Here is a 25,435-nt window from a genome sequence, read left to right as displayed (position 1 = left end):
ACGCTTAAAAGTCTAAAAAATGTTAGAGTTAAATTTGAACAAGTTTAAAATAAAAAACAAATTATAATTAGTATCTATCGTTAAGTTATATTCACGCTAATATATTAAATTATCATTTTACTATTAATACATATATTAGTAAAATAATAATTTTATATATACATACATATATATATATATATATATATATATATATATATATATATATATATATATATATATATATATATATATATATATATATTTTAGGTTTTCAATTAGGTTTTGCAATCCATACAAAACCAGTGACCTTTAGGTTTTCTTGAAATACCAACACAATAGTAATGATACCAATATAAACAGTGATCGCACTGAATCCACTTTTGAAGTTTGTTGGTTGATTGAATTTGTTGACAGTGATAACATGGCCAACTATCGGATGAAGTGCTCTTACATCGTACTTCAATTTCTGCCCAAGCAGACTCATCAAAATATTGTTTAAGCTCATGTAAATTAGCTCTTTTATCATTAATGATATAAGGTACAGTAGGAGAAAGATCATCACTTGAGATTTTACTACCACTTTCTAATGAATTTTTTGCAATAGAATCTTCGACGAACCAAGTTAAACGAATAAAATCTTTTTCATAAACGCCAAGTTTCTCAAGAGGTTTTGTTACGTTGTAAAAAAGTCTCTGTTTTTTTACAGCTGGTCGACCTGGGGGAAAGCGCTGTGGTTTACGTAGTACAATGTCAATGTCTTCTAAAATTCTAGTGGTATACCTTTTTTCAACAGGAAGAGTCTCACAAGTGATTGTTTGAAAAGTTTTTGATGTAGTCTCAGAGTTTGTTTGTAAAGAAATTTGAGGTGACACAGGCAAAACACATTCCAATGTTGCAGATAAAGAACTTTCAGGAAATATTTCAACATTTGTCTGCAATCTTTCAACATAAAGAGTCTCAGATGTAATTGTTTGGGAAATGTTTGATGTAGTTACAAAGTTTGTTTGTAGAGAAACTTGAGGTGAAACAGGCAAAACACATTCTAATGTTGCAGAAGAACTTTCAGGAAATATTTCAGCATTTGTCTGGAAAAGATTTTCTGAAATAACATCATCTTCAGAATGGTGCTGTTGAACCTGTACAAAATTTTTAATAGCATTATGACTACAAGTCATGATGGATTGCACATAAAGAAAATAAATGTTTCAAAAAATTTCAGAGTTGAGAGAGTTACAATTAAAATTAAATTAAATTATTGCTTCCTTGACTATATTGGCCCCAGCCTTGTGCAAGTATAACTTTAACTTATTAAATAGAATTTAATATTTTAATTTATTTATTATTTATTAAATTGATTATAGATTTTATTATTTTTACCTGCAGTTCCCATTCTCCAGATAAGCATTGTTGGCAAACTGATTCCAGCCATTTAATAGCTAAATCAAACTTACTTGGTGTAAATTCAGACAAGATAGATGCCAAAGGCTGCAAATGGCTCAAAGCTGTATTATATCTTTCCTTAACAGTGGAATTGCATAATACCACTGGTTGAATTGAAAACGTCATGCATGAATTAGATAAATTATTCCCTTGGTTTACATTTGCCATTTGATGGGTAGGAACAAACCACCTAAAATTATTTTATTCATTTAAAATATTTTTTAACATACTACTACTATCAATACAAATCAAAAACAATTATTGCCTTTTATGAATAAGATCTAGATCAGATAAGTTCATATTTTTTTCTCTAATAGCAAAGATCTTATTGGGTGAAAATAGGTATTGCAGTAATGCATCACAGCCTTTTCTGCAACATTGAAATCACAAAATTTTTCATTTAGAATATCTTGCATTGTTGAAAATTATTTAAAATATAGCCTTCAAAAATATAAAAGAAAAATCTTAAAAGATATTTGAAAAAACTCTTGATAAACACACAACAAAATCATAAATTGTTTAATTGTAGTTGTCCAATTTTGAAATACAAACAATTGACTTCATACAAACTTTATATGCTTTTATGGATATAAATTTTGAATACATATTTGTTAAAAAAACATCATCAGTGAGACATGATTTAAAAATGTTTGTAAACTGTGATTAAATTTATTGTTGCTACTTCCTTGTTTAGGATTTATGTTAAATTAACTTAGTATTATATTTCAATCATCAAGGACACACTATACTCACTGATGGTGGTTCAGAGATGGTGATTTCGGAGATGGAGATGGTGTTTCGGAGAGCCTTATAAATAATGGCTAGTATCGCTTGACAGGAATGCATCATTGCTATCTGTATCACACCCTGTTGCCTACACCATTTTAATTATTTTAAATGATTATTGCAACAAAACAGACCTCACTGCAAAAAGGTTGAATATCCAAACTTTTTCCAAATTTTCGCAAACACATATAATAAAAAAAAAAGTGGAAAAGAAGACACTTATACACAAATAATATACACAATAATCATATTGCTGTAGTTGACTTGTTTTTAAGTGAATCCAAGTGTTTCCAGAATGACTAAAGACTCCTGGTGGTACAGAGCTCAAATCATCTCTCCATTGCAAACATCAAAGTTCATGTTTTGGAGTTGAAGGACTGAGAGAGATAAGAGATGTAAAGGGCTGAGAAAGGCAAGATCTGGTCTATATCTTGTATGATTTGCTATGCCTTGTATGATTTGCCTTCATAGGGAAAGTAAGAAATGAATGTAAGAAATGTTACTCAGAAGAATGTAAAAAATAAAAGAAAGAAATGTTACTCAGATTTAAAACACCCATGCCTTGGGGCTCTTGTTGAGTAAAAGCTAGAGAGTATATCAATAAAAGTATTCATTTTGGGCAGGCATAAACTGCATCAAGCAACTATTTTGTAGAAGTTTCTAATCATGTCTCACTCTATCCCATGGTTTTCACCTTCCAAAGGAATTTCAATTTTTATTTGTAAAATGTTTCTTTCATTATCTTTTTTAACAAGAACAATCTAGAGAACAAAAAATTTTTTTTTCTCTAGATTGTTCTTTAATGAAACATTTTGCAATATATATAAAAGATGAAACCTTTTGCAATGTCTTTGACACTATTTAATTTAGGAATTAAATTTAGGGCTATTTAATTTAGGAACTAAATAGTGTGAAAGACATTTCAAAAGTTCTCATTTTTAAACTAAAAAAAAGCCAAAGGTTATTGTCAAAAATTACTAATTTAAATAGTGTTGCTTGCATTGTTGGTAGTGACAAAAACAAAGTAAAAAAGTAAACTTTATGCAAGAAAAGATAAAGTAAAAGTTAAGAAAAAGTTGAATTCTCTCCTGTTTTCAAGTTTTTCTAAATCATACGATTTGCAATTAAAAAATTACAAATTGTATGATTTAGGAAAACATGAGAACAGGAGAGAATTCCAACCTTTAATGCACAAAAAAAAATAATGGATGAATAAAGATTTTTAGCGCGCAAAGGAACAGATACAGTAGGTATATGCAAATTTGCTAAATGACAACTAATGTCAGATTGAGTTACAGTTGGTGGAATAAAAGAAGATAGCTTGCTGAACGTTTTTTACCTTGTCTAGAAGAGAAAGTGAATCATTAGAAGAACACGCCCAAATGTGACAATTGTCTTCCATAGTGGTACAAATAAGATATTTATAAAGGTAGAGAATGGAATATGGTGTAAGAAAATGGTGAGCACAATTAAAAGTTTTAAACTTTGCTTAGTAAAATTTCACAATTAGGAGTTGAAATTTTCGCTAAATAAAAACTTTGTTTGCTTAAAGATTAACCAATTTGAAGTAACATTAAAAGTTCTTTGTGTTTAATAGATAGCATAGAAATTTTATCCTATCTATTAAACATAACTAAAATGGTGAGCACAATTAAGAGTTAGCCATAGCAGATACTTTGTAATGATTTGTAAATAAGATTTATGACTCATTAACTCAGGAAGATGAAAATTAGAGGACTCAGTAAAAGTGTTTCCATAAATCAACAAAAGGTATCTACAACTTTGTGATAGTTATTAGCTGTAAACAACTGACTTTTGTTAGGAACAAAAATCACCAGTCACATTTAGCCAAAAGCTGTCACAGAGGAGAAACGATGTTCAAGGCCTGCCTGATCTTTTAAATGTAATCCTTCACCAAACTGCACACAAAAAAGCACTAGCAGAGACATCATCTATGCTGAACATGGCACTGTTAATATTTATCCAGTGCTCATCATCATAAGCAGGAAATGATGTAACACAAGTTTACATCTATGGCAGCCAAATAAATAAAGAAGGGTCTTATTAAAGTTTTTTCAAAAGAAGTACTTCTACAAGACAGTAGTCAGGTGCAATTAAAACATGTTTAACATGAGTACTTTTTCTGAGATACCATCTCTAGCTTCTCCTCAACCAAGAACTCTAAGGCAAGGGGTATTTTATATCAGAGTTAACTTCCCCTACCTTTACTTATAAAAGCAAACTCTAAAAGGCAGCAGGATGTGTAACATCTAGTAAAACCACGTGGCATGGTTGTACTGGACTAGATATTACCAGTAGCAGGGTGATCATTATGACCTGACCAAACATTTATTGCAAAAAAATCAATTAAAATATATATAAATATATATATATATATATGTATATATATATATATATATATATATATATATATATATATATATATATATATATATATATATATATATATATATATATATATATATATATATATATATAATGTTTAAGCAAACGAAGTTATACTAAAGGTTCTTTGTGTTTAATAGATAGGGTAAAATTTTTATGCTATCTATTAAACACAAAGATTTTTTAATATAACTTTGTTTGTTTAATCTTTAAGCAAACGAAGTTTTTATTTAGCGAAAATTACTTAAACCTTTTAAAAACAAAGCAAATATTTGCACAAATACTTGTTTTGTTAACTTTGATTGACAATATATGTCAATGAATATTAAAATTAATCTTACATTAATCGATTGTCAGTATATTACAAATACTCATACACAAATACTACATACAACACTTGTCTCCAATATTCTTTAAATTTTTTAAACGTCGATTAGTTCACTAAGAAATACGTCATTTTCACGGAAAATAGCCAAAATTGCTTCTTAATTTCCGTGAATTTTCACGGAAAATATAATTTACGATTTCACGTGGTTTTAGTTGGCAAAATGAATCCGATTACTGATATTGTCAGTGATGTTTCAGTTATTGAAAATGTTAGCAATTGCGCATGTAATAATAATACTGAAGTTAGTGGTAAGTTTTTATAAAACATACTGTTACTTTTTATCTAATTTATAGTGCATTGACTTAAGTTTATTATTTTTAAAGTAATATTATTAGCTAACGTCCTTGGCTTAACTAAAGTCACAAGTCTATGCAACAAAATTTCTCATTATGCTTAACACTATGTAATGTTTTCATTTTCTCTTAGATGAATGTTTGCCTTGGAGCGGTTTAGAATCATTTTTTGTATTCAATGGAATAAATGGCAATAATATAAATCCAAAATGTGTTTTGTGTGGCCCTTTAGGAAAAGAAATAAGTACAGCTAAAAATGCATCATCTAATCTAAAACGACATATTAAGGTAAATAAGTGTTAGTGTTTCCTACTATTTTGAATTTAATTCAGTTTACTTACTTTGAATTATGTATGAAATAAAATACATACTTAGCATGCATAGTATCGTTCTATGTACCTTATACAAGCGCATGCAAAAAAGAAATTATTGTAAACATTAAGAAACTTGAATAGGTGCATATATTGGTACACATGTAAATTCAATAATTACACCATGTTGAATAAAGAATGTAATTCTTTGAATTGATGAGGTTTCAAATTTGATTTACTTATTAATAAAAACTAATAATTTAAAATTTTTCTTTTTTTATTAGAGAATTCACCCATTCAAAATGGTTGCTTTTGAAAAAGCTATAAATGAAGGTAAAAAAAATGCTTTTGTTAAAAAGAAAAAATTAAGTTCATCAGAGAATGTGAAAAAAGGAGTGGTGCAGTCTACTCTTGAGAAATATGGAACCGATAAAGGAAATGAGCAATTTAAATTAAATCAAAAAAGTTTATTGTTAGTGAAACACAACCCTTAAATATAGTTGATAAACCATCATTTGTGAATTTGGTGAAGTTAGGCCTTCCTAAAGACCTGAAGATTATTTGTAGTAAAACTTTAAAACTACGTATTAATAATCTGTATTTATCAATGATTGAAGATATTACTTCAACACTTGGAGATGTTATGTATGTTGCAACCACAGCTGACTGTTGGAGTAAAGGTAAAAGAGGTTGTATTGGGGTGACTTGTCATTGGATAGATCAAAAGACTCTCCGGCGTCATTCAGTATCTTTAGCATGTAGTCGCTTAAAAGGAAGACAAACATATACTGTTCTGGCTAATGTTTTGTATAAGATTCATACAACCTATAAAATACAAAACAAGATAGTTGCTACAACAACAGACAGTGGTTCGAATTTTGTAAAAGCTTTTAAATCATATCCAATTTCAAAAAATTCAGAGAATGAGGAAGATAGCAATGATGATGATGAAGATAATGACAATGACAATTTATGTGATGAGAATATAAATTTATATGAAATTTTGGACAAAAGTAGTCATGGACAAGAAGAGAATGACTTATTTGTTCAGTTACCACAACATTTTAGATGTGCTAGTCATACACTAGACTTAATAGCAAAAAATGATGTTGAGAAAATGGTACAAGCTTCAGAAACTAATTTTAAGAAAATTTATAGGAAAGCAATGGGCAAGTGTTCATCATTATGGAGTAAACAAAATATATCAAATAGAGTTGCTGAAAAAATTCACAATATATCAGAGGTTTATTTAAAAACGCCAAACAAAACAAGATGGAACTGTACCTATGATAGCTTATTACAAATTAAAAATATTTTTTTAGACTCTAATGGACATAAGAAAATGAGCAATATAATAGATTTCTGCGAAATACAAAGATTCACAAATCAAGAAATTCAATTAATTCATGAATACTGTGAAGTAATGACTCCTCTTGCCCAATCTTTAGACTTTTTACAAGGAGAAGAATCAATGTTCATGGGTTATTTGTTGCCGACACTTTATGCTTTGGATAAAAAGTTAATTATTTTGCAACAGAAAAATATGAACTTTTGTGGTCCACTTGTCAACACAGTAAGAACTTCAATTAAAACTCGATTTAGTTCTATTTGGGAAAAAAAAGAACTAATATTAGCATCTTGTTTAATACCGCGTTTTAAATTATTATGGCTTGATGGTGTCAAACGTTTCACAGCAGAAGCCTGGTTAAAGTCTTTGGTTTGAAAATGTGGATCTTAGTTCTACATCTTGTGAAATCGAATCCTCTTCACATATAGCAACAGGTTCATCTAAAGAAGACTTTTTCTGTTTACCAGTTGAAAACAACTTAATTACAAGTTCTGGTATTGAGGAGTTGGAGTTATATTTAAAATCACAGTCAAAAGAGTTAACTGTGTTATTATTATACCCAGCAGTATTGAAAGTTTTTTTAGAACTTAACACACCTCTTCCGTCGAGTGCTCCGGTTGAACGGCTTTTTTCGACAGGGTCTAATGTGATGACTGAAAAAAGACATACATTGTGTGACTCTCTATTTGAAAAATTAGTTTTATTGAAACAAAATAAAGTTGGTGTCTAAAATTTTCTTTCTCTTTATACTTTTTACTTGTTTTCTAAATCTTTATTTTCCAGTAACAGTTTTATAATGCTCATACTTCCGAGCTGAAATTAGTATATCAATTTTATATGTATAATGTACATGCAGAGGCAGACTAGGCCGGCAGTACACCAGAAATATTAAAACACTTTTTAAAAGTAATGATTAAGCAAAGCACTATAAAAAAGCGCCTGCTTAGCGAAACAATAGATCTCTTATTTTGTATTAAATGTGCTATAAGTAATATCATTTACTATGTAAAAATAAGTTTAAAAAAAGGAACGAAGTAGGAACGAGTTCTATTTTTTGAGGAACGTGTAACAAGTTCCTTTTTTGATTAATGAACGAGGAATTGGAACGAGTTCTATTTTTACGAAATGAACGGGGAACGGAACGAGATCCTTTTTAAAAGGAACTTTCCAAACACTGTATATATATATATATATATATATATATATATATATATATATATATATATATATATATATATATATATATATATATATATATATATTAGGGCCCTGCGAATCGGCATTTTTAGTTTCGAATCGAATCTCGAATCGAAGCAGGTCTTGATTCGCGAATCGAATCGAATCACGAATCGAATCACTAATTGAAAGAAATTTAAGTTTTTTATCTTTATTTTTATGTATACTATACAAAATATTACAAAACTTGAATGTTATTTGAACAAACTCTTTTTGTTACTTCTAGCCCAAATTAACCGTTCCGCATTTTGCTCGGAAAGACTTGCGTTTACTGTCGATCACTCCTCCTCCCACAGAGTTAACTCTTTCAGACGAACAATTTGTAGCTTGAACAGCAAGAAAATCAGTTGCAACTTTTGATAATAAAGGGAAAATGTTACGTTTGTTTTTCCAGTAGAGAATAGAACAATCTGAACGTCCCAACGTTTTCTCTTCGATGTATGCAGTAGTTTCAAAATTTAATTGCTCATCTAAAGTTCTTTTCTCTGGTAGAGTACGATTTTTAGAGATATGTTCAAACATTTTATCAAAAATTCCATTTGCTTCAGATGACAAATTTGCTACTTCGAGTTGAATTTCAGCGGGAATCATAGTGATATTTAAATCGTGTTTTTTTTCAGATGTCATTAGATAAGGTTTTACCATTTGTTTCTCTGCCAAAGTAAGCATTTCTGATTTAAATCGAGGGTCTAAGAAAGTAGCGGTAAGAAAAACGTCTTCACTTAAATCAAACCTCATTTCCAACTGCGTAATAAGATCGTCAACAAATTTACCCATCCCTCTTTTATCCATCGAGCGAAGATAATTTTTCAAAGTTGTAATGCACGGATAAACTAAACTAATGCTTACGCTTTTTTCCGCACTTAGTATAGTGGTGGCTTCAGATACTGCATTAAAAATAGGAGCGACTACTGTTAATAATTGCACTTGTGTTTCAGTTAGACAAGTCGGTGGCACTTTCATACAGTTTTTTTTTGTGAACACTCAACTAGAGCAATCTCTATAGAACCATTACTTTTTTAAAATCCATTCCAATAAATTAGAAGTGCTGTTAAAGCGCGTTTCCACATCCATTGGAGGCTTTGACTCAGGTTTTCCTTGAGAAATCTGATACTTTTTGAGAGCTGCCTGTCCAACTGATGATGAGTGAAAAAATCCTACTATTTTATGAGCCTTGCTAATTAATGTAACAAGAATTGGTTGGTTGTGTATAGCTGATTTCACACAAAGTTGGAGTTTATGAGCACAACAGCCTAGCCAATCAATCCCAAGAAGTTTAAGTGTGCATGGCATACTAGGAGTAGTATCGGTTGTAGCTCGGAAAATATTATCTGAAGTCAAGTCAAATTTTGACAGCACGTTTCTTAAAATTTCTTCAGTGGAAGTAGCTTTGTGACAAGCATTTATTACTTCCAGATTTACAACTGATAAACAGCATGATTCTAAAACCCAAGAGGATGAAATAAAGTGGCAAGTAGAAACAAGAAAGTTATCGCCATTGTCGGCTTTAAAGTGATCAAAAGTGATGCTAGGTTTGGAGATTAACTGGCTTTTTATACTTTGTTGGAAGTTAATATATAAATCATCGACCATGTCACCTAAATTTCGAGATAAAGTGGTCGGGTGTGGTGGATGATATTGCCCTTGAGTAAGCACCGAGCACAGATTAATAAAGCCAGATCCAGAAGTTGTCTCAAATGATCTTCCATCTTCAATTACAAATCTAAGCACTGCATGGTCGTAGTTTTTTTTAATAACTCTATCTATTGGAGGTCGAATAAAATACGAATTTAACGAGGAACTTGATGATTGCTCGATTGTGTTATCGGAATTCTTTTTTCTTTTAGTAGCAGATGTGCGCTTTTTTGTTGCTTCTACGTGTAGTTTTTTATGGTCACGTTTTAAATGGTTCCATAGATGAGATAAAGTTCCAGTTTTCTGAACAGAATACTTTTTGTTGCAATTTTCTTGTTTGCATTGTCAGAATACTCCTTTTTTTTTCAAAGAGTTCTTTAACTGCCAATTTTTTAGAAGTCATTTTATAGCTTGATGCGAAAATAGCTTGATGTAGTACAAACAAAAAGTATCGAATTTAAAATTACTTTAGTGAAAGCGAAGTTAAACATTAACGACTCAAAAAATAAAACCTAACTTTTGCGTTACTAATTTGCGTTCCGCTCTGTTTAAATCCCTAATCGACAATTAATTTTAATGAAAAGTATGTTTACGTTCCAAAACTACTCTACCGCAGAATTTTCTGATAACATAAATATTGATATTTTGAAAACTTTTTAACGCCGCACTATGCGTCGCGCTGATAGAAAAAAAGGAAATAGCCTTATAACTAGAGAACTATTTAACATTTTGAAGTAATTTTTTTAACAAAGCATCAATTATGAGATATTGTTTGTTTATACATATATTTATAAAAAAAAGTCCGGTCTTTTTTAAAACCGGTTTCATTCCGGTTTTTTAGTTGGTTTATCCGGACTAATTCGATTTTTGATTAAAAAGATATAAAACCGATAGTTTTTGATATTTTAAACTCTAAATCTGATATATCAATTTATCTTTTTTAGGGGTTACAGGCATTTTTAGTCTCCAACTTATATTTTCATGTTAAATAAAAAAGGAAATAGCAGAAATATTTTATTATAAATAAAAGTGAAATAAATACTCCAGAAGTTCCATTCCCCTCAAATGCAGAATCAAGGTTCTGATGCTAAAATAGGTTTTTAACAATATGTGGCTATGAGAATAGCCTTTTTTTAAAAGTTGCTTATCAATTACAGCTGCATGGTTTAATGATGCTTCCTTGATTTCTTTTCTTAATATGAACCATTACTCTTTGACTTCCTAAAATTATTTAACAACAAACACTAAAATTTTAAAAAGTTTTGTTATTGTAAAAGATAGTATAGTTTAAGATATAAACTATTTATTATAGAAATTATCTATCAAATTCTAATTTTAACAATTTTACATTCAAGAAAAAACTGTATTCACTGTAATAAATGTATATAATTGAAATATAATTAAAATTTTCATTCTAAACATGTCTCAGCAATCTTTATGTGGAGCAAATTTAATATCTACAACAAGCCTTCAAGAATTGCACTATGCATCACTAAGTAGAAATAGGACTTTAGACACATCTTTGAGGAAAACAAAAACATGGCAAAATTGAGTCAATTTGAGGCCAATTGATGCAACTTTTCCTCAAACATAAAAGTTTGGGATTCTTATGCTTCAACTTTTCTAACAATTAGTTTTTTGTTTTTTTTTCAAGCATAAAAAAACATGCTGTGTTGATTATGTGAAAAGATCTCAAAAATATCAGATTGGCTACCACCAGCACCTAAAATGTATCATTAATAAAATTAAACGATAACATTAAATATTTAAATTTAAGATATACATAGCTTTCTCCAATATTTACCTTAAGACAGTGGCGTACCTAGGGTAAATAGCGCCTGGGGCAAACACCGATCACGTGCCCCTCCTCCCCCACATAAAGTACTTAATTACAATTTTTTTAATAAATGATGACACAAACTTTATTTTATATAATATATTTATTTTATATAATATATTATTTCTTAATTTATTTTATATAATTCTCGCTTATTGTATTGCAACCAAGCCTCTTTTGCGCCCCTTTCAGGTTGGCGCCCATGGCACGTGCCCTGCCTGCCATACCCTAGATACGCCACTGCCTTAAGAACAGTTATCAGCTTAATCTTCTTGCAGTATAGCCTTAATACCTCTTGCATTTTGTTTTTCTTACAGTATAGGTACATATCAGATGTCATAAATAAATAATTAGCTGTATCCCTAGTATTTTCAGCAAAAGAAGTTAAACGTGCATGACGTACTCATGCAGTTTTGTTGGCTTTGTTCCTGGCTTCAATGGCACTCTCAGACAAAGAACCTATTGGATACTTAAAATATTTAATAAAAGAAACACCATGAACTACCATTCTATGCAAAGACTGTGACATTGGAATGGTTTTTAAAAACTGATCATTAGAAATGAGACCAAACAGACATTCAGATTTCTGCTTGAAAATTTTCACATCCGGTCTTGCTGTTGTACTATTCATATCAATGAGCAGGTCCCTAAATAGTTTCATCATAGTGGTATTTTTCCAGTCACAGATGGATTATTAAAGAATTTTCGTGCAACATTGCCAGTGTTGGATGTACAACTTCCCTTCCTGACAAAAGATACCCTTATTTTTAATTGTATTTTGAATAAGTGCTGGAGTTTTTTTTTTGTTTTCAATAAATTCTTGGCCATTTTTTGCTGCTATTTTTCTTCCTTGTTTCACTGCTGGAAGTTTGCAAGCAGTATTAAAAAAAAACTAACTCCATGCTGAATATCCACAATTGAAGATTTCAATATATTCCAAGTTTCAATATATTTTTGTCTGCATTTTTATCTTTATTCCAAATGGTTTCCAAATTAAACTCCTTAGGACTTGCTTGACATACATGACAGCACTGAGATGCAATATTTTTTAAAGCATTTTTGATACCACAGCATTAAGTGTTTTACCATCATTCATTGTGGTATAAATAGTTGACAAACTTGAATTTATAACAAAAGTATTGTCATGAAGTATAAGTTTACTTTTAATATTCTCTAAAGACAAAATTTCATTTTGTAAATGTTCAAACTTCTCTTGAATAAAACTAGCAGTCTCTTTGGAAAAACAAAACATAAGATGACGGGTTGCATCTGGACTATTTGGATTACAATTTTTCCATAGTATCTTTTTTTCCACTTCTAATCTCCAACAGTACAAACACTTTACTATACACAGTGTAATCATCCACACCTTTCTTCATAGTTACAGCATTCTGAAACTCAGATTGGTCACTCTGACCATCACCACCCACTTTGCAAATAACATGTTATCACGTTCCTCCTGTGCTAAAACTTTAATAGAATTATCTTCATACTCCAAAAGATACTCAAACTCTCTAGAAACTGAATGTTTGATCATATTGAAGAGACTATATTTTACTTCAGTTTCTGAATATTTCACCTGCTCTGGAAATGTATGTGTTAAAAGTTGACGATGAGTGAATCAAGCCATTTTGATAATTTATAAAAACCATCGCAAGGTAAAACTGAATCAAATAAAAACTTACCGTATGTTATTGAACTTCGGAATTTTCATTTACTTCACAGAATTTAGTCGGTTTTTAATAAAACTCACAGTAGTAAAAATGATTTTAAAGCATGAGGTCACAGAGGTCGCCTCAATTTTTTTGCATGGCAGTAAAGTCGATTTGCAGTAGCTATATTTTATTTAAAAAAAACGAGGCGACCTCTGTGACCACATGCTTAAATTAATCAATGTTTAAGAAATCAAAAAATCAGCAAAAAAATGCTATTCAAAAACCTTTTTCTTCTATTTCTTGTTTTACATTCAATTAAATACATTATTATTTTAATTTCGCATAAAAATAATATAGAAATTCTACACTTATCATATATTTTGAAAGGATTTTAACAAAAAAGCGAGTTTTTTAAAACCTTAAAAAAACCCTTAAGATGTCAAAAGTTTAAAAAAACTAAAAATGATTTTTTTTTATAGAGAATTAAAAATTGAATGCAAAAAGAAAAAACTTAAAAAGTTCAAATATGAAAAATCACTAAAAAATATGTACAAAATCCTATTTCCGCTTAGCGATGCATAGTGCGCCGCACAGTGACTCAGAACGATCAAAAAACGGTAAAAATTAAATAAAATTTGACATAAATCGTAAATCAATAATGTTATATATCAAAATAATAATTTTTGGGTCAAAGATTTCAAATTTATTAATAAATTTTTTTTTTATGCGTAGCTTCGACGCGTATAACGCGCGCTTATGCGCGTATACGCGCGTTTAAGGTGACTATACGCGTACAAAAATTTTTTTTTTCAAGTTTTAAAATCTTCAAGACAAACACATTATCTTGATATATTACTCTACTTGATATTTTTATAAAAATGGTTTTTAAAGGAGGTTGATACATAGAGAAAAAAAAACTGAATTTATTACATTCATTTTATTATTTACATTACAATTAATTTAATAACTTCATCTGGTAACGGTTTTCCTCGATAGCTCTTATGTTTTCTAAAAGATATGCTTGATACTTTTGGATCTGATCTTACTAGAAGGTAGTGCATCTGATTCATCATTGTATTTAACCTTGAAATTTTTGCCGTGTGCTTAAGTCTAGAATTTCTTATCTGTTTATTTAAACTCTCCAGTGCATCTTCCGAATATACCCCGACTGGTAAAGGTAATTTATGTGATATGGAAGAACTATGAAGCAGCAGTTTATGTACAGTGGGAGGCATAACATACCAGTTGTACAAACTCACTATACGTTTAGCTGTTTCAGTGCAGTATAAATCTAATTCATTGATATTAATAGAATATCCACAAGATATGGTTATGAGAATATTATGCAATCTTTCAATTATATCACAATCAACTTTAGTAATTTCAGAAAAAGCTTTACTATTTTTAAATGCTCTTCTGGCAGTATTGCCGTCATTGGTATTTCCAGACCCAGTTTTAGGCATGTCAACATATAAGCTTAACCGTTCCCTGAAGAGTTCCTGAATCTGTTTTTTTTTTAAGTCTACAGATAATTTTTCCTCAATTGTTTTTGGCTTATAATTTTTAATTTCAATTTTATAACTCAAATGAAGAATAAATTCCAAGCATTTTATCCAGCAATGCAAAGCTGAAATTCCAAGCCCCAAGGCTGACTCATTCTCAGTTTTTGCTTTTAATAAATCAATATTGTTCATTTCGTTGGGTTTAGCATTGCAAACATTGCAGGATTGAGTGGATTTTGTCTCTGTAAGTGCATTAACTACTTTATTATCAAACATTGTAAGATCAACTCCATGGCCTACTATATTACACGGCCGTATATGTTACATTTTAGAGGCCGATTCTAAGAGGCCTATTTATAAATAAGATGGCTGCGCAATTACAGAGAAAAAACATATCTCATGCGAAATAAATGTAATATTACGAGTACAAATAAAAAGTATTCACAGAAAACTGGCATTTTGTGTTTTCATACCAGCGATTTATGTATATATAAACATATATATCTATGTATATTATATATATTTGTGTCTAATATACATTTTTATATCTGTTAATAATACATTTAAATTGACAACAACATTGGGAATTTATAAAGAAATCACAGGTTAAGGTTTATGTTCTTTTATATATTTTATCCATTTCTATGTTTTATCTATTTATAATATTTGTTTGTTTTTTTAACTTTACTTTTGTCTCTGTCTACTTTTAAAACTTTTAACAGCATCTTTTCTTACAGTGGCATTGATAAGGTTCTGCTTATTGTTAAAAAAGATATTAATTATAATTTTAGAAGCAAAGTTAAAACCCCATTCTTTGTGTAAATCACAAGTAAAAGTAATTGTTGGGAAGTATTTTGATAAAACAAAGGTTGATACTTCTTTGACATTAGCCCCTTGTTTAGTTATTAAATTTGAAAGTTTATCTAAGACTGCAAAACATCCACATGTAAAATCTTTGAGTGAAAGTGAAGGTACAGTAAGACCACCTCTTGAAAGTAATTGTAGATATGGACAAATAACTATATTGTTTGTATCTGTAGCTAGCATAGATTTGCAATAACTGCATTTGCTTCTTTTTATCAATTTCTTAGCTATATAACCAGCAATTGTTGTTGCAACCTCTTCTGTATCAGGTAAGAGAGTTGATTCAGATATCTCATTTGAGTTTAAATCTAATATTTCCAGTAATTCTTTATTATTAGGGTTATTATGGTCTTTCTTTAGATCCTCTTTCCAAAAATTTACATTCTCCTTAATTAAAGACCGACATGCTAAAATAACTTCTGAATGTTGAACTTCTACTAAGCTTACTAGAAATCTCCCCCCACTCATCTGTCTATATTGTGAAAATCTACGCTCTATTGGGTCACTTTGAAGTCGTGAAGTGAGCACATACGAATATCCTTCTTCAATAAGCTCATCTATAAGTAAAGCTTGGGAACGCAGAGTTGTGATAAGAGCAGATGATGTTTGTTTTGATAGTGTAAAATATGGAGATTTCTGCCAAAGTTCAATCCAATTAGCAAGTTGCCTAAAAAAAGTTGTTTTACCATCATCACAAACAATTGCATTACCAAGTTTATTTGGACTAAATTGTTGTTTAGAATTTGAAATAGTCCACCATTTTTGAAAAATAGTAAGAAAACCAGAAATGTCTTTTCGTTCTGGAAAATAACTTTTAAAACTTGCAATTGTTGTTTCATCAAAAATGGACAGTGCAAGAGAAACATTTTGCTTTCTGTTACCAGGGTGAAGACTTTGATATGTGATTTTTGGAGCTTTTCTTAAATTACCCTGAAGTTGCTCATCTTTAGAATGTAGATGATGAAAATCTCCCCAAGTAATATAACCAGCTGGACAACTATAAGAATCATCCTTTATATTGTATGTGAACGATGGAAAGACAAATTTTTTACAGTGTAATAAATTATTTCTGATATTTTTAACTAAGTGAACACTATCATAAAATAAGTATATTTTATTATTCGGACTATCAGGATGATGAATAAACAAACTTGATTGGTTACCAAATTTAGAATGAAGTAAACTAAATGCAGTTACATTTGCTTGATGATTGTCAGTAACAATTCCTCGAATTTTAAAACCAGATAGAGAAAGAGAACTAATAGAATCTGATATTTGATCTGAAAGCCATTTACCACTTATAGTAACTTCAGGTATTGCTTTTATAATAAAAGGAATAGATTTTTTTAAACTAACTATCATAAATGCAACAACTCCTTTGTACAGAGTACCCTCGTCATTTGCACCCACATAAACACCACTACAATATTGTGCTTGTTTCTGAAGATAAAATTCATCTACAATTAGTATTATATCTTCATGTATTGAACCTTTCTCAAGCAGTATTTTAGCACCCTTTATTGCATCAACTCCACCTTGTTTTATTTTATTCAATAAAGAAATTGAAGGTAACGGAAAAAATTCAAGTAACATTTTATATGCTTGTTTAGATGTATATCTTAATAATAAAGCATGTCTAATCATATTGGCAGAATACTGTGGTTGACCCTTGGATTTATAGTATATTCGACTATTTATTTCATCAAGAAGCATATTTCTATTAGAAGAAGCAATGATTTTTATGTATGAAGCAAGATTCTCTAACATACTCAAACAAGTTAATTTGGCATTATGACCTTTAGTTAACCATGGAGGAAGTGGAACATTATTTCCTTTATATTGTAAAGCTACACATAAACAATTGTCAATTTTTATTGATTCAAGAATTAAAGGAAAATGTGTAATTGGATCAAATACTAAACTATAATAAATTATACAATTGAGATGTTTTTTAAATTCAAAGCCTTCTGGTGAATGTTTACTATTTAACATGTTCCAGTCAGTAATTTTATCATTTTTAGAAAAAGAACTAAGTTCATCTTCTTGATAAATCCGAGTTTTAGGTGGTCTTCTCATAGCAATAGGTGATGGTAGTGTGGAAGGACGTTTTAAGCACTCACTTGAAAAAATTTCAGGAATAGGATCCAAATTCCAATTTAACTTGCATTTTACACCACGGATAATGTACTTTTCATTAAAATGCTTTTCACACAAAACAGAGTTAGGTGAAGGCATCCAATCACTACGGTTTACAAAATGAACCCAATAATTTAGTAACTCTTCATTTTTTAAAGGAAAATGAAAAGAAGCAACTTTTTTATCTTCCAAAGAACTGATGTATCCAGTTTTACAACCATATGCAACACACTTGTTAACCATGATATGATTTAACTTTTTAAACTTTTATTAACTTTCTAAAATAGCTATATATATATATATATATATATATATATATATATATATATATATATATATATATATATATATATATATATATATATCCTTTTTAAACCAATAATCTTATGCAAGTTTAATATTTTACACTTGCAATTTTACACTTTATCACTTGTAGTTGTGTCATTTACTTTTTTTGCGCAAATAGGCCTCTTAGAATCGGCCTCTAAAATGTAACATATACGGCCGTGTAATATAGTAGGCCATGTCAACTCTATAGCTGATATTAAAGGTCACCTTTCTTCCTGCAATATCAAAAACTTTGCAAAACGTCTTTAAGGTATTTATTTGATTTTTTAGATCTGATTCTTCTTCTCTGGATAAAATTGGACTCTCTTTTTTATATTGTAGATGAAGAGGTCTACAAAAGTGACAACTTGAAGGATTTGCATTTTTCCAAATTTCGCCATCTTTTACTTTGAGCAATAAAGGCACAAAAGCTGTACTAAAAAGATTTTCTTCACTCTTAAGTTCTATACTTGTGATGCTTGTTTCAAAGTATTTCTGTTTATAAACACTTTGGCTTGATGCTCCATCAAAACCAATCTTTCCATATAAAACTCCAAATATTTCGTTACCTTGACCACAATTAGGCATATCAATCATTTCAGTTATTCTACTCACAGTGTGATCTAACATGCTTTGAAGAGTACACTTTGCAGAAATTTCAGAAAAATGTATATTCTCAGGATAACATTTCAATTTTTCCACCAAAATATCGTGCAAGGTAGGATAATTATGTACATTGTGAACAAGAGCTGAGTTTCTGATCATTTGATATTGTTTATCGCTGAGATCAGTGTTCATTTTTAATGCAAGAGCTTCCTCTACACTCATAATGATGGGAAAGGTTTTATCCAAAGTTTTATCAACTTTTTCTATCTCTAAAAGATTTGAGATATTGTTTTTTAAAAAAGAAGCTTTTTTTTTTTCTCCAGCAGCATTTGCACTTTTTGCAGAAGCTAAAAATAGAGCTTCATGATGTTCAGTGGCTAGTTCTTTTATTTTTTTTCTTTTGCTTTGCTCTCCAAGAACATTCCATTGCTTATGGGGCCTTCCAGAACCAAAATGACAATTTTTATTGTTCATAAGGTTTCTTTGAAGCCAACGATTTTCTTTTTGTATAAATGTATCATAATTTCGTCCACATTGTGTTAGTTTTCTCTTCACCTTTGAAATAAATATAACTAAAGCAACCTTTACTTTATTTAAGTTTTCTTTGCGAATTTCTTCAGTATTTTTTATTTCATTAAGTAAATCCTTCCATAATCTTAATTTATCCACTCCTAGTTCACGTATCTTTGGGATAAGATCTAATCTTTTCATTGTTATTGTTTTTAAGAACCATCAATATAATAAAACTAATAAATCAGAAACATTTTAAATTACATTATATATTTTTTTACTTTACATTGTTTAAAATTTTATTTTGTAATGGCTTTAACAATTGTCACATTGTTACATCCTGTAATAACACTATTTTACTAAGTTAACTTTATATTACAGGAAATACTAAAGTTGTTCAGTCAAGCTTTTTCAAACATGTTGTACCTATCAAATAATACTTTTAAAAATGGCGGAAAACGAGGTTTTTAAGTGTTTATCAACATTTTTATTTCTTTAATAACTTCCAATACCGCAGGAGACCGCAGTAATCCCTTTATAATTTAAAAGTAGAAATGTTAATTAACTAGAAAAAATGTATATATTTTTGGAACTCGGTGGAACATTTTTTTAGCTGATATATAAACAGAAAAAATACAATTACTTGCAACCTTTTTTTTAGAAAAGTCTTTAAATTTTAACAAAAAAATTAGACTTTTTTTTACTTTTGAGTAAAGTTGAAATATATAGAGCCAAAAGATTATCTTTAAAATAAATATGCACTTTTACTTAAATTAAAAATACTCTATTTTAGTTAAATAAAAATCTCACATTTTTCAGATTTCTTTGAAAATAATATCAAATTTTTTTACTTCTTTTAACTATAAAATACAAAATAAAAGTTTTATGAAACAATTATTTATACTTTTGAAATAAAAAATTATTGCAATTTAATATTATTTAAAAAAGGGCACTTAACTTATAGAAAAGTTGTGAGGGGTTTATTACCATTTTTTTGCTGTTTTGAGTCACTGTGCGCCGTTTGTATGAAAACATAAAGTAATTTAAATAAAAAAATGATTCGAAAATTTCGAATCATTTTTTTCGAATCGAAGCGACATTTGATTCGCGAATCGAATCGAAGCGATTCGCAGGGCCCTAATATATATATATATATATATATATATATATATATATATATATATATATATATATATATAATATCTAAACAATATCTAGATAATCTAGATAATATCTAAACAAACAAAAAATTAATAAATCAATTGACTGGATGATTATTGTTAAAACAAAATGAATAAAAAATTATGATAAATTAGATAATGATAATCAATACAAATCATATCCTATTTAACAAAAATTTATTAGTAGAATATAAACTATTACTCCAATAATATCACAAAGGATAATTTTAAAACCAATCTTAAAGGTTTTTCCAATTCATTTTGATGTATATAAACATTCGACAATTGCCATAATCTAGGACTGGTAGATTAATTGGTATTTTACATTAATCGATTAACGATTAAATTTCGAAAAATTAATCGATTAATTTTCAATTAATTTTAGAAAAAATGTGTTTATAACTTACTAAAAAGTAATTTATATTTTTTATGATTTTATTTCTCTTTTAATGAGATATGATCTTAAAAAACATAAATTATCAACAGTATCATCGTTTAAGCTAGTTCTTAAATTTGTAACAAATAAACCAGCTGCACTAAAACTTCTTTCTGCTTCTATAGAAGACGGGGGAAGACTTAGCATGGCATTATAAATCTTTTCTAAAGAACTTGGCCTGTTTCCAGTGCTTTCGAGAACTGTAATTTCACGTTTAATACATGTCAAAACTTCTTGAGGGGAAGATTTAAAAGTTATCCCTTTAGTTTTAGCTGCTGCTGAAGCTGTATTAGCTATTATTTCTGCTAATTCTTCACCTTTAGTTTTTTTTCTTAATGGTTCTTCATTACAAGTGTACTCTAACTCAGACTGATATGCTTCTTCTACTTCCTCATGTAGAAATAAACGTAGGTATATTTCTCTAGCAGTTTTAGCAATTTTATTTTTATGTGGGTATTTCAAAAGATTATCTGGAAATTCTGAGTCTGATTTATAGTCAGCTGGGTTATGTAAAAAGCACAGTAAACCAGCAATACTACAATTTCTTCTTTCAACAATTCTCTCCGAGACAACAGTAAATAATTTTTGACCAATGTTAGTATTTTGTTCTTTAAGATTTTGTAGTAAAAAGAAAATAATTTTATCAGATTTTATCAGATCACAGTCTCTTTTCCCTAGTTCCATAACACTTAACACTACAACATGTAGAGCCTGAACAATATCAAAAATGTGTTTTATTTCTTCTTCTTTTAAAATTAAATCTGTTCTAGATATGTTAACAAGAGCCTTTGAAATAACATTTTTTAATTTTAAGAATCGTTTTAACATACTTATTAGCGAATTCCATCTTGTTTTAGTATCCAAAATAGGCTTGAGTTCTTTTCCTAAATCTGTTCTACAAATACTTTGAAGGGAATCGTTTTTAAGTGGAGATTTTCTAAAAAGTTTGACTATTTTACGAACCTTCAATATGATAACGCCATAGTCCTCATTAAACTGGATTTCCTGTGAAACAGAGCTATTACTTTCCTCATTCCAGCATTCTTCAGTGTTGTTTTCATCATCAGGGTCGGAATCAGATGTTTCATTTTCAATCTCATCAGTCATTATTTCTTCTTGAGTTGTTTCTATTTCGAAGCATTTTTTCTTATAAAGAATATCACATACAGCAAGATGAATTCCATGGCAGTAGCAAAGTTGGTGTATAACTCCCATTTCTCGTCCCATTTTTTTCATTACTGATGCACCGTCAGTAACATCCAAAAACATCATTGATTAAATTTAAACCAAATTCATTTAATTTCTCAATAACAATATTAACAGCTCTTTCTGAAGGCAACGAACCATTTATTCTAATCATCCCAAGACTATAGTAACATTTGTCTGAACAATGTACATTGAGACATAAATACCTTCTAGTTTTACCAGAAGTCCACTCATCAAGAGAAATTGAAAACCTTTCTCCTTTTAATTTTTTTTGCTGAAGCTCTTGAACAACTTTTAACTTAATTGAGTTTGCATAGTTCATAACAATTGTCTTTATAGCATGTCGATCATCAGGGATTTTAAGTCCTTGAGCTTTCCAGCCATTTTTAATATCTTTGCTATTGGCCAAAGTTGCAAAAGGGATACGATCAACAGCAGTTAAACGAGCTAATACATCTTCAGCTTTGCTACCTGTATTATTACAATAGGTAGCAATACTTGGCTGTATATTTTTAGACTTCTCTAAAATAACTTTTGTCAAATAAATTTTATGTTTGTGCTCTAAATGATACAAGAAACTTGAAGTTGATGAATGGAATTTAAGTTCAACTGAACAATGTTTGCACTTGTATATTGATTTGCCTTTATTTTCCAATAAAAAGTGTTTCCAAACTTCAGAGCGGTTTTTTCCAAACGACATTGTAAATGGTGGTTAAGAAACGGTACTACGAAAAAAGCATTGTTTTAGTTGGTTTATACTAATATTTGACCGGATGCCGGAAAATAAAGGCAAATCAACATAGAAGTCAACACAAGTCTTGTTCGTTAAAAAAACGCTTTTAAATGTTCGTAAAAATCTTTGAAACATAAAAACGCTAAGTTGTTATATTAAAAAAAAAATTAATCGATTAATCATTTGTTAATTAATCGATTAATGATTAATGGTTTTTATTCGATTAATCGATTAATCGTTAATCGTTTACCACCCCTACCATAATCTGTAAACTTATTTAGCTGCTTTTAATAAATTTATGTAAATTACTTGTTAATTCAACTAATGACCATGCATTTGTTGTCATTGATTTATAATGTATTTCGAATAATAATAACTTTACTACAAAAGAATTTAATAAATCGATTTCTATTTCTTCCAAACAAATCCGTTAAATTCGTTGTGTCAACAGTCTACTAAAGACTACTGCTGATTTTATTAATTTATTTATTTTCAATCTAGATCTTTTTCTTTCTTGCAATATTTTCATTCTTGTTAAATAAACATTTTCTTTTTCTTTATTTTCTCCAGTTTTATTTATCTTTACTATACAAATTAAACATGCTATCAGTCAAATTTCAATATGTTGTATTTAAGCAGGATCCATCCTCCTATAGTAAAATAAATCACATTTCTATATAATTATAAAATATACTTGTAAATATTTTTTTTTAGTTATTTAGTAAGGATTGTAAAATAGTAATTGATTTCTTTGACCAGGAAGTTCCATCAGCTACATTAAAAAATAAAAAAAATCATAAAAAGTACTTAAAAGAGACTATGCTGTCAAAATATATTTGGCAACTAAAAGAAAAAAATATTAAATTTAAATTAAACTGGTCTATTCTAAAAACTGCGCCTACCTATAATAACATATCTCAAAAATGTATGTTTTGTTAACAAAAAAGTTTGAAATTATTACTTATTTAGATCAAGAAAATTTACTAAATAAAAAAAACTGAACTTATTTCTAAATGCAGACATGAAAATAAGTACCTTTTAAAAAATTATAAAAAAAAATGACCAAACTTTTAACCAAATTTATTTAGTTTAAATACCAATTAAAAATAATAAAGTTATATATATATATATATATATACATATTTATATGTGTATATAGTGACCACACGCTCTATTTTGTTTATTACGAATAACTTCTACAGAACCCATTCTGTTTATGCGGTCATCAAAAAGCCTTTCAAAACAAAATCGTCTAGTATTACCGAGTTCTCGACACTGCAGTGTGTGTCGTTGAAAGAAATAATTAAATGTCGGATTTTCTACCCTATTTTCTGAATCAAAGTATGAAAAAACAATATAATTCAATATCGATGTCTTTTAGCTTTTAGATAACTAGAAAAGTTGTGTTTAACAATTTAATCCCTTATTTTTTGAAACAACCATCTTTAAGTTTAAGGACAATATGCGTCATCCACCATATTTTTGTCAATAATAATTTTTTCAACTTAGCCCAACTTTTGCTAAGTATTATTCAGCTTAGACAACAAATTTTCAAAAACAGTTTTTTTTTAAAAAGAAGTTATAGAAGGTAGGATGAACTACCATAAAAGTTTGGACTGGCCTTAAATCACCTGAGTAGGCCATGATTGAACCTAATTTGCTGTATCACATAAACTTAACTCTATGCTTACTGTATGTAGTACAACTTCATTAATATGTTTCCTTTTTCTCATTATAGTAACCAATTGATGCTTTTTAAAACGAAATGATGCGAAAAAGATAAGTTTAATAAATCTGTCACTCCAAAAAAGGTTTAGCCGGCCCAATCTGTCTCCACCTCGCTACGCCACTTTTTTTTTTCTTTTTTTTTTTTAAATTAAACTGTTTATTAATTTGTTTTAATTGTTGTTAAAAATGATACAGAGAGAATTTAAAAAACTAAATTTTCTTAAATTTTCTCTGTATCATTTTTATATAAGATAATATATAAGATAAAATAATGTAAGAATACTGCTTATATAATTTCATTTGAATTTAAACAGAGTTTAAATTCAAATGAAATTATATAAGCAGTATTCTTACAGTATTCAGAACTTAAAGAATTAACATTTTTAAAATTCAAATGAAATTACAAGTATTTTTATATTTAATAAAAAAAAATACATTATGTAATGATTGGTAGACAATATTTCACAATGGACATTATCAACGATTGGTTAAACTCCCTTTAGACATTATTAAAGACAAGTATAGCTCCCTTTGGACTATTAATAATAATGATTGGTACACAAGTAAATCCCTTCGGAGAATATTTGCTAAAGTACAAGAAAAATACCAGCTCAATGGCAAATCATTTGTATAGTAACCATCGTATTAATATAAGAGTCTAAACTTCCAAGTACAACAACTGCTCATCTATCTATCAAAGCTGCATTTGCAAACTCTTGCTCATATTGTTCAAGCTCGCAGAAATATAAAGATTTAGAAGAATCTATGTGTAACTTTATTCTTCAAACTGGCCAACCGCTGTCGATTGTTGACAGCAAGCATTTTATCAAAATGCTAGATTCGTTTGATAGCAAGGTTTTTGTATGAAATAGTGCCGCTTTAACTTGAA

General features: G+C 29.0%; 1 protein-coding gene and 1 pseudogene across 4 annotated transcripts; one reads left to right on the top strand and one right to left on the bottom strand.

Annotated features, from left to right (window-relative positions):
• Nucleotides 1–240: 240 nt before the first annotated feature.
• Nucleotides 241–4,970, bottom strand: LOC149884848 (uncharacterized). 3 transcript variants are annotated; one of them, XM_090095159.1, is made up of 3 exons: nucleotides 4,956–4,970; nucleotides 1,360–1,612; nucleotides 241–1,118 (listed from the first exon to the last, which is right to left on the bottom strand). In XM_090095159.1, coding segments are annotated over exons 1-3 (1,116 nt in total). In that variant the 5' UTR covers nucleotides 4,958–4,970; the 3' UTR covers nucleotides 241–257. The 3 variants fall into 3 exon arrangements, with proteins under 3 accessions (XP_089951285.1, XP_089951284.1, XP_089951286.1); XM_090095158.1 differs by lacking the exon at nucleotides 4,956–4,970 and adding an exon at nucleotides 1,688–4,562; XM_090095160.1 differs by lacking the exon at nucleotides 4,956–4,970 and adding an exon at nucleotides 2,176–4,562.
• LOC149884847 (uncharacterized) lies at nucleotides 4,855–7,686 on the top strand (annotated as a pseudogene). The gene is made up of 3 exons (XR_016454781.1): nucleotides 4,855–5,250; nucleotides 5,429–5,583; nucleotides 5,891–7,686. The product of XR_016454781.1 is annotated as an uncharacterized LOC149884847 (transcript).
• Nucleotides 7,687–25,435: the final 17,749 nt, after the last annotated feature.

The sequence above is a fragment of the Hydra viridissima genome, unplaced genomic scaffold, assembly GCF_058129835.1.
Source record: "Hydra viridissima isolate aposymbiotic clone 2 unplaced genomic scaffold, HvirCarnegie_v1 scaffold_8, whole genome shotgun sequence".
Taxonomy (NCBI): Eukaryota; Metazoa; Cnidaria; class Hydrozoa; order Anthoathecata; family Hydridae; genus Hydra; species Hydra viridissima.
Note: the sequence above shows the minus strand (reverse complement) of the source record. Positions and strands in the feature narration are given on the sequence as shown.

Excerpts from the sequence above, each read along its gene's own strand:
- LOC149884848 (XM_090095158.1), bottom strand. The coding sequence starts at position 1,722 with ATGAACTTATCTGATCTAGATCTTATTCATAAAAG. Across the intron at positions 1,613-1,687 it reads CTAGATCTTATTCATAAAAG|GTGGTTTGTTCCTACCCATC; the intron begins GCAATAATTGTT and ends AAATAATTTTAG. Across the intron at positions 1,119-1,359 it reads CTGGAGAATGGGAACTGCAG|GTTCAACAGCACCATTCTGA; the intron begins GTAAAAATAATA and ends AATTTTGTACAG.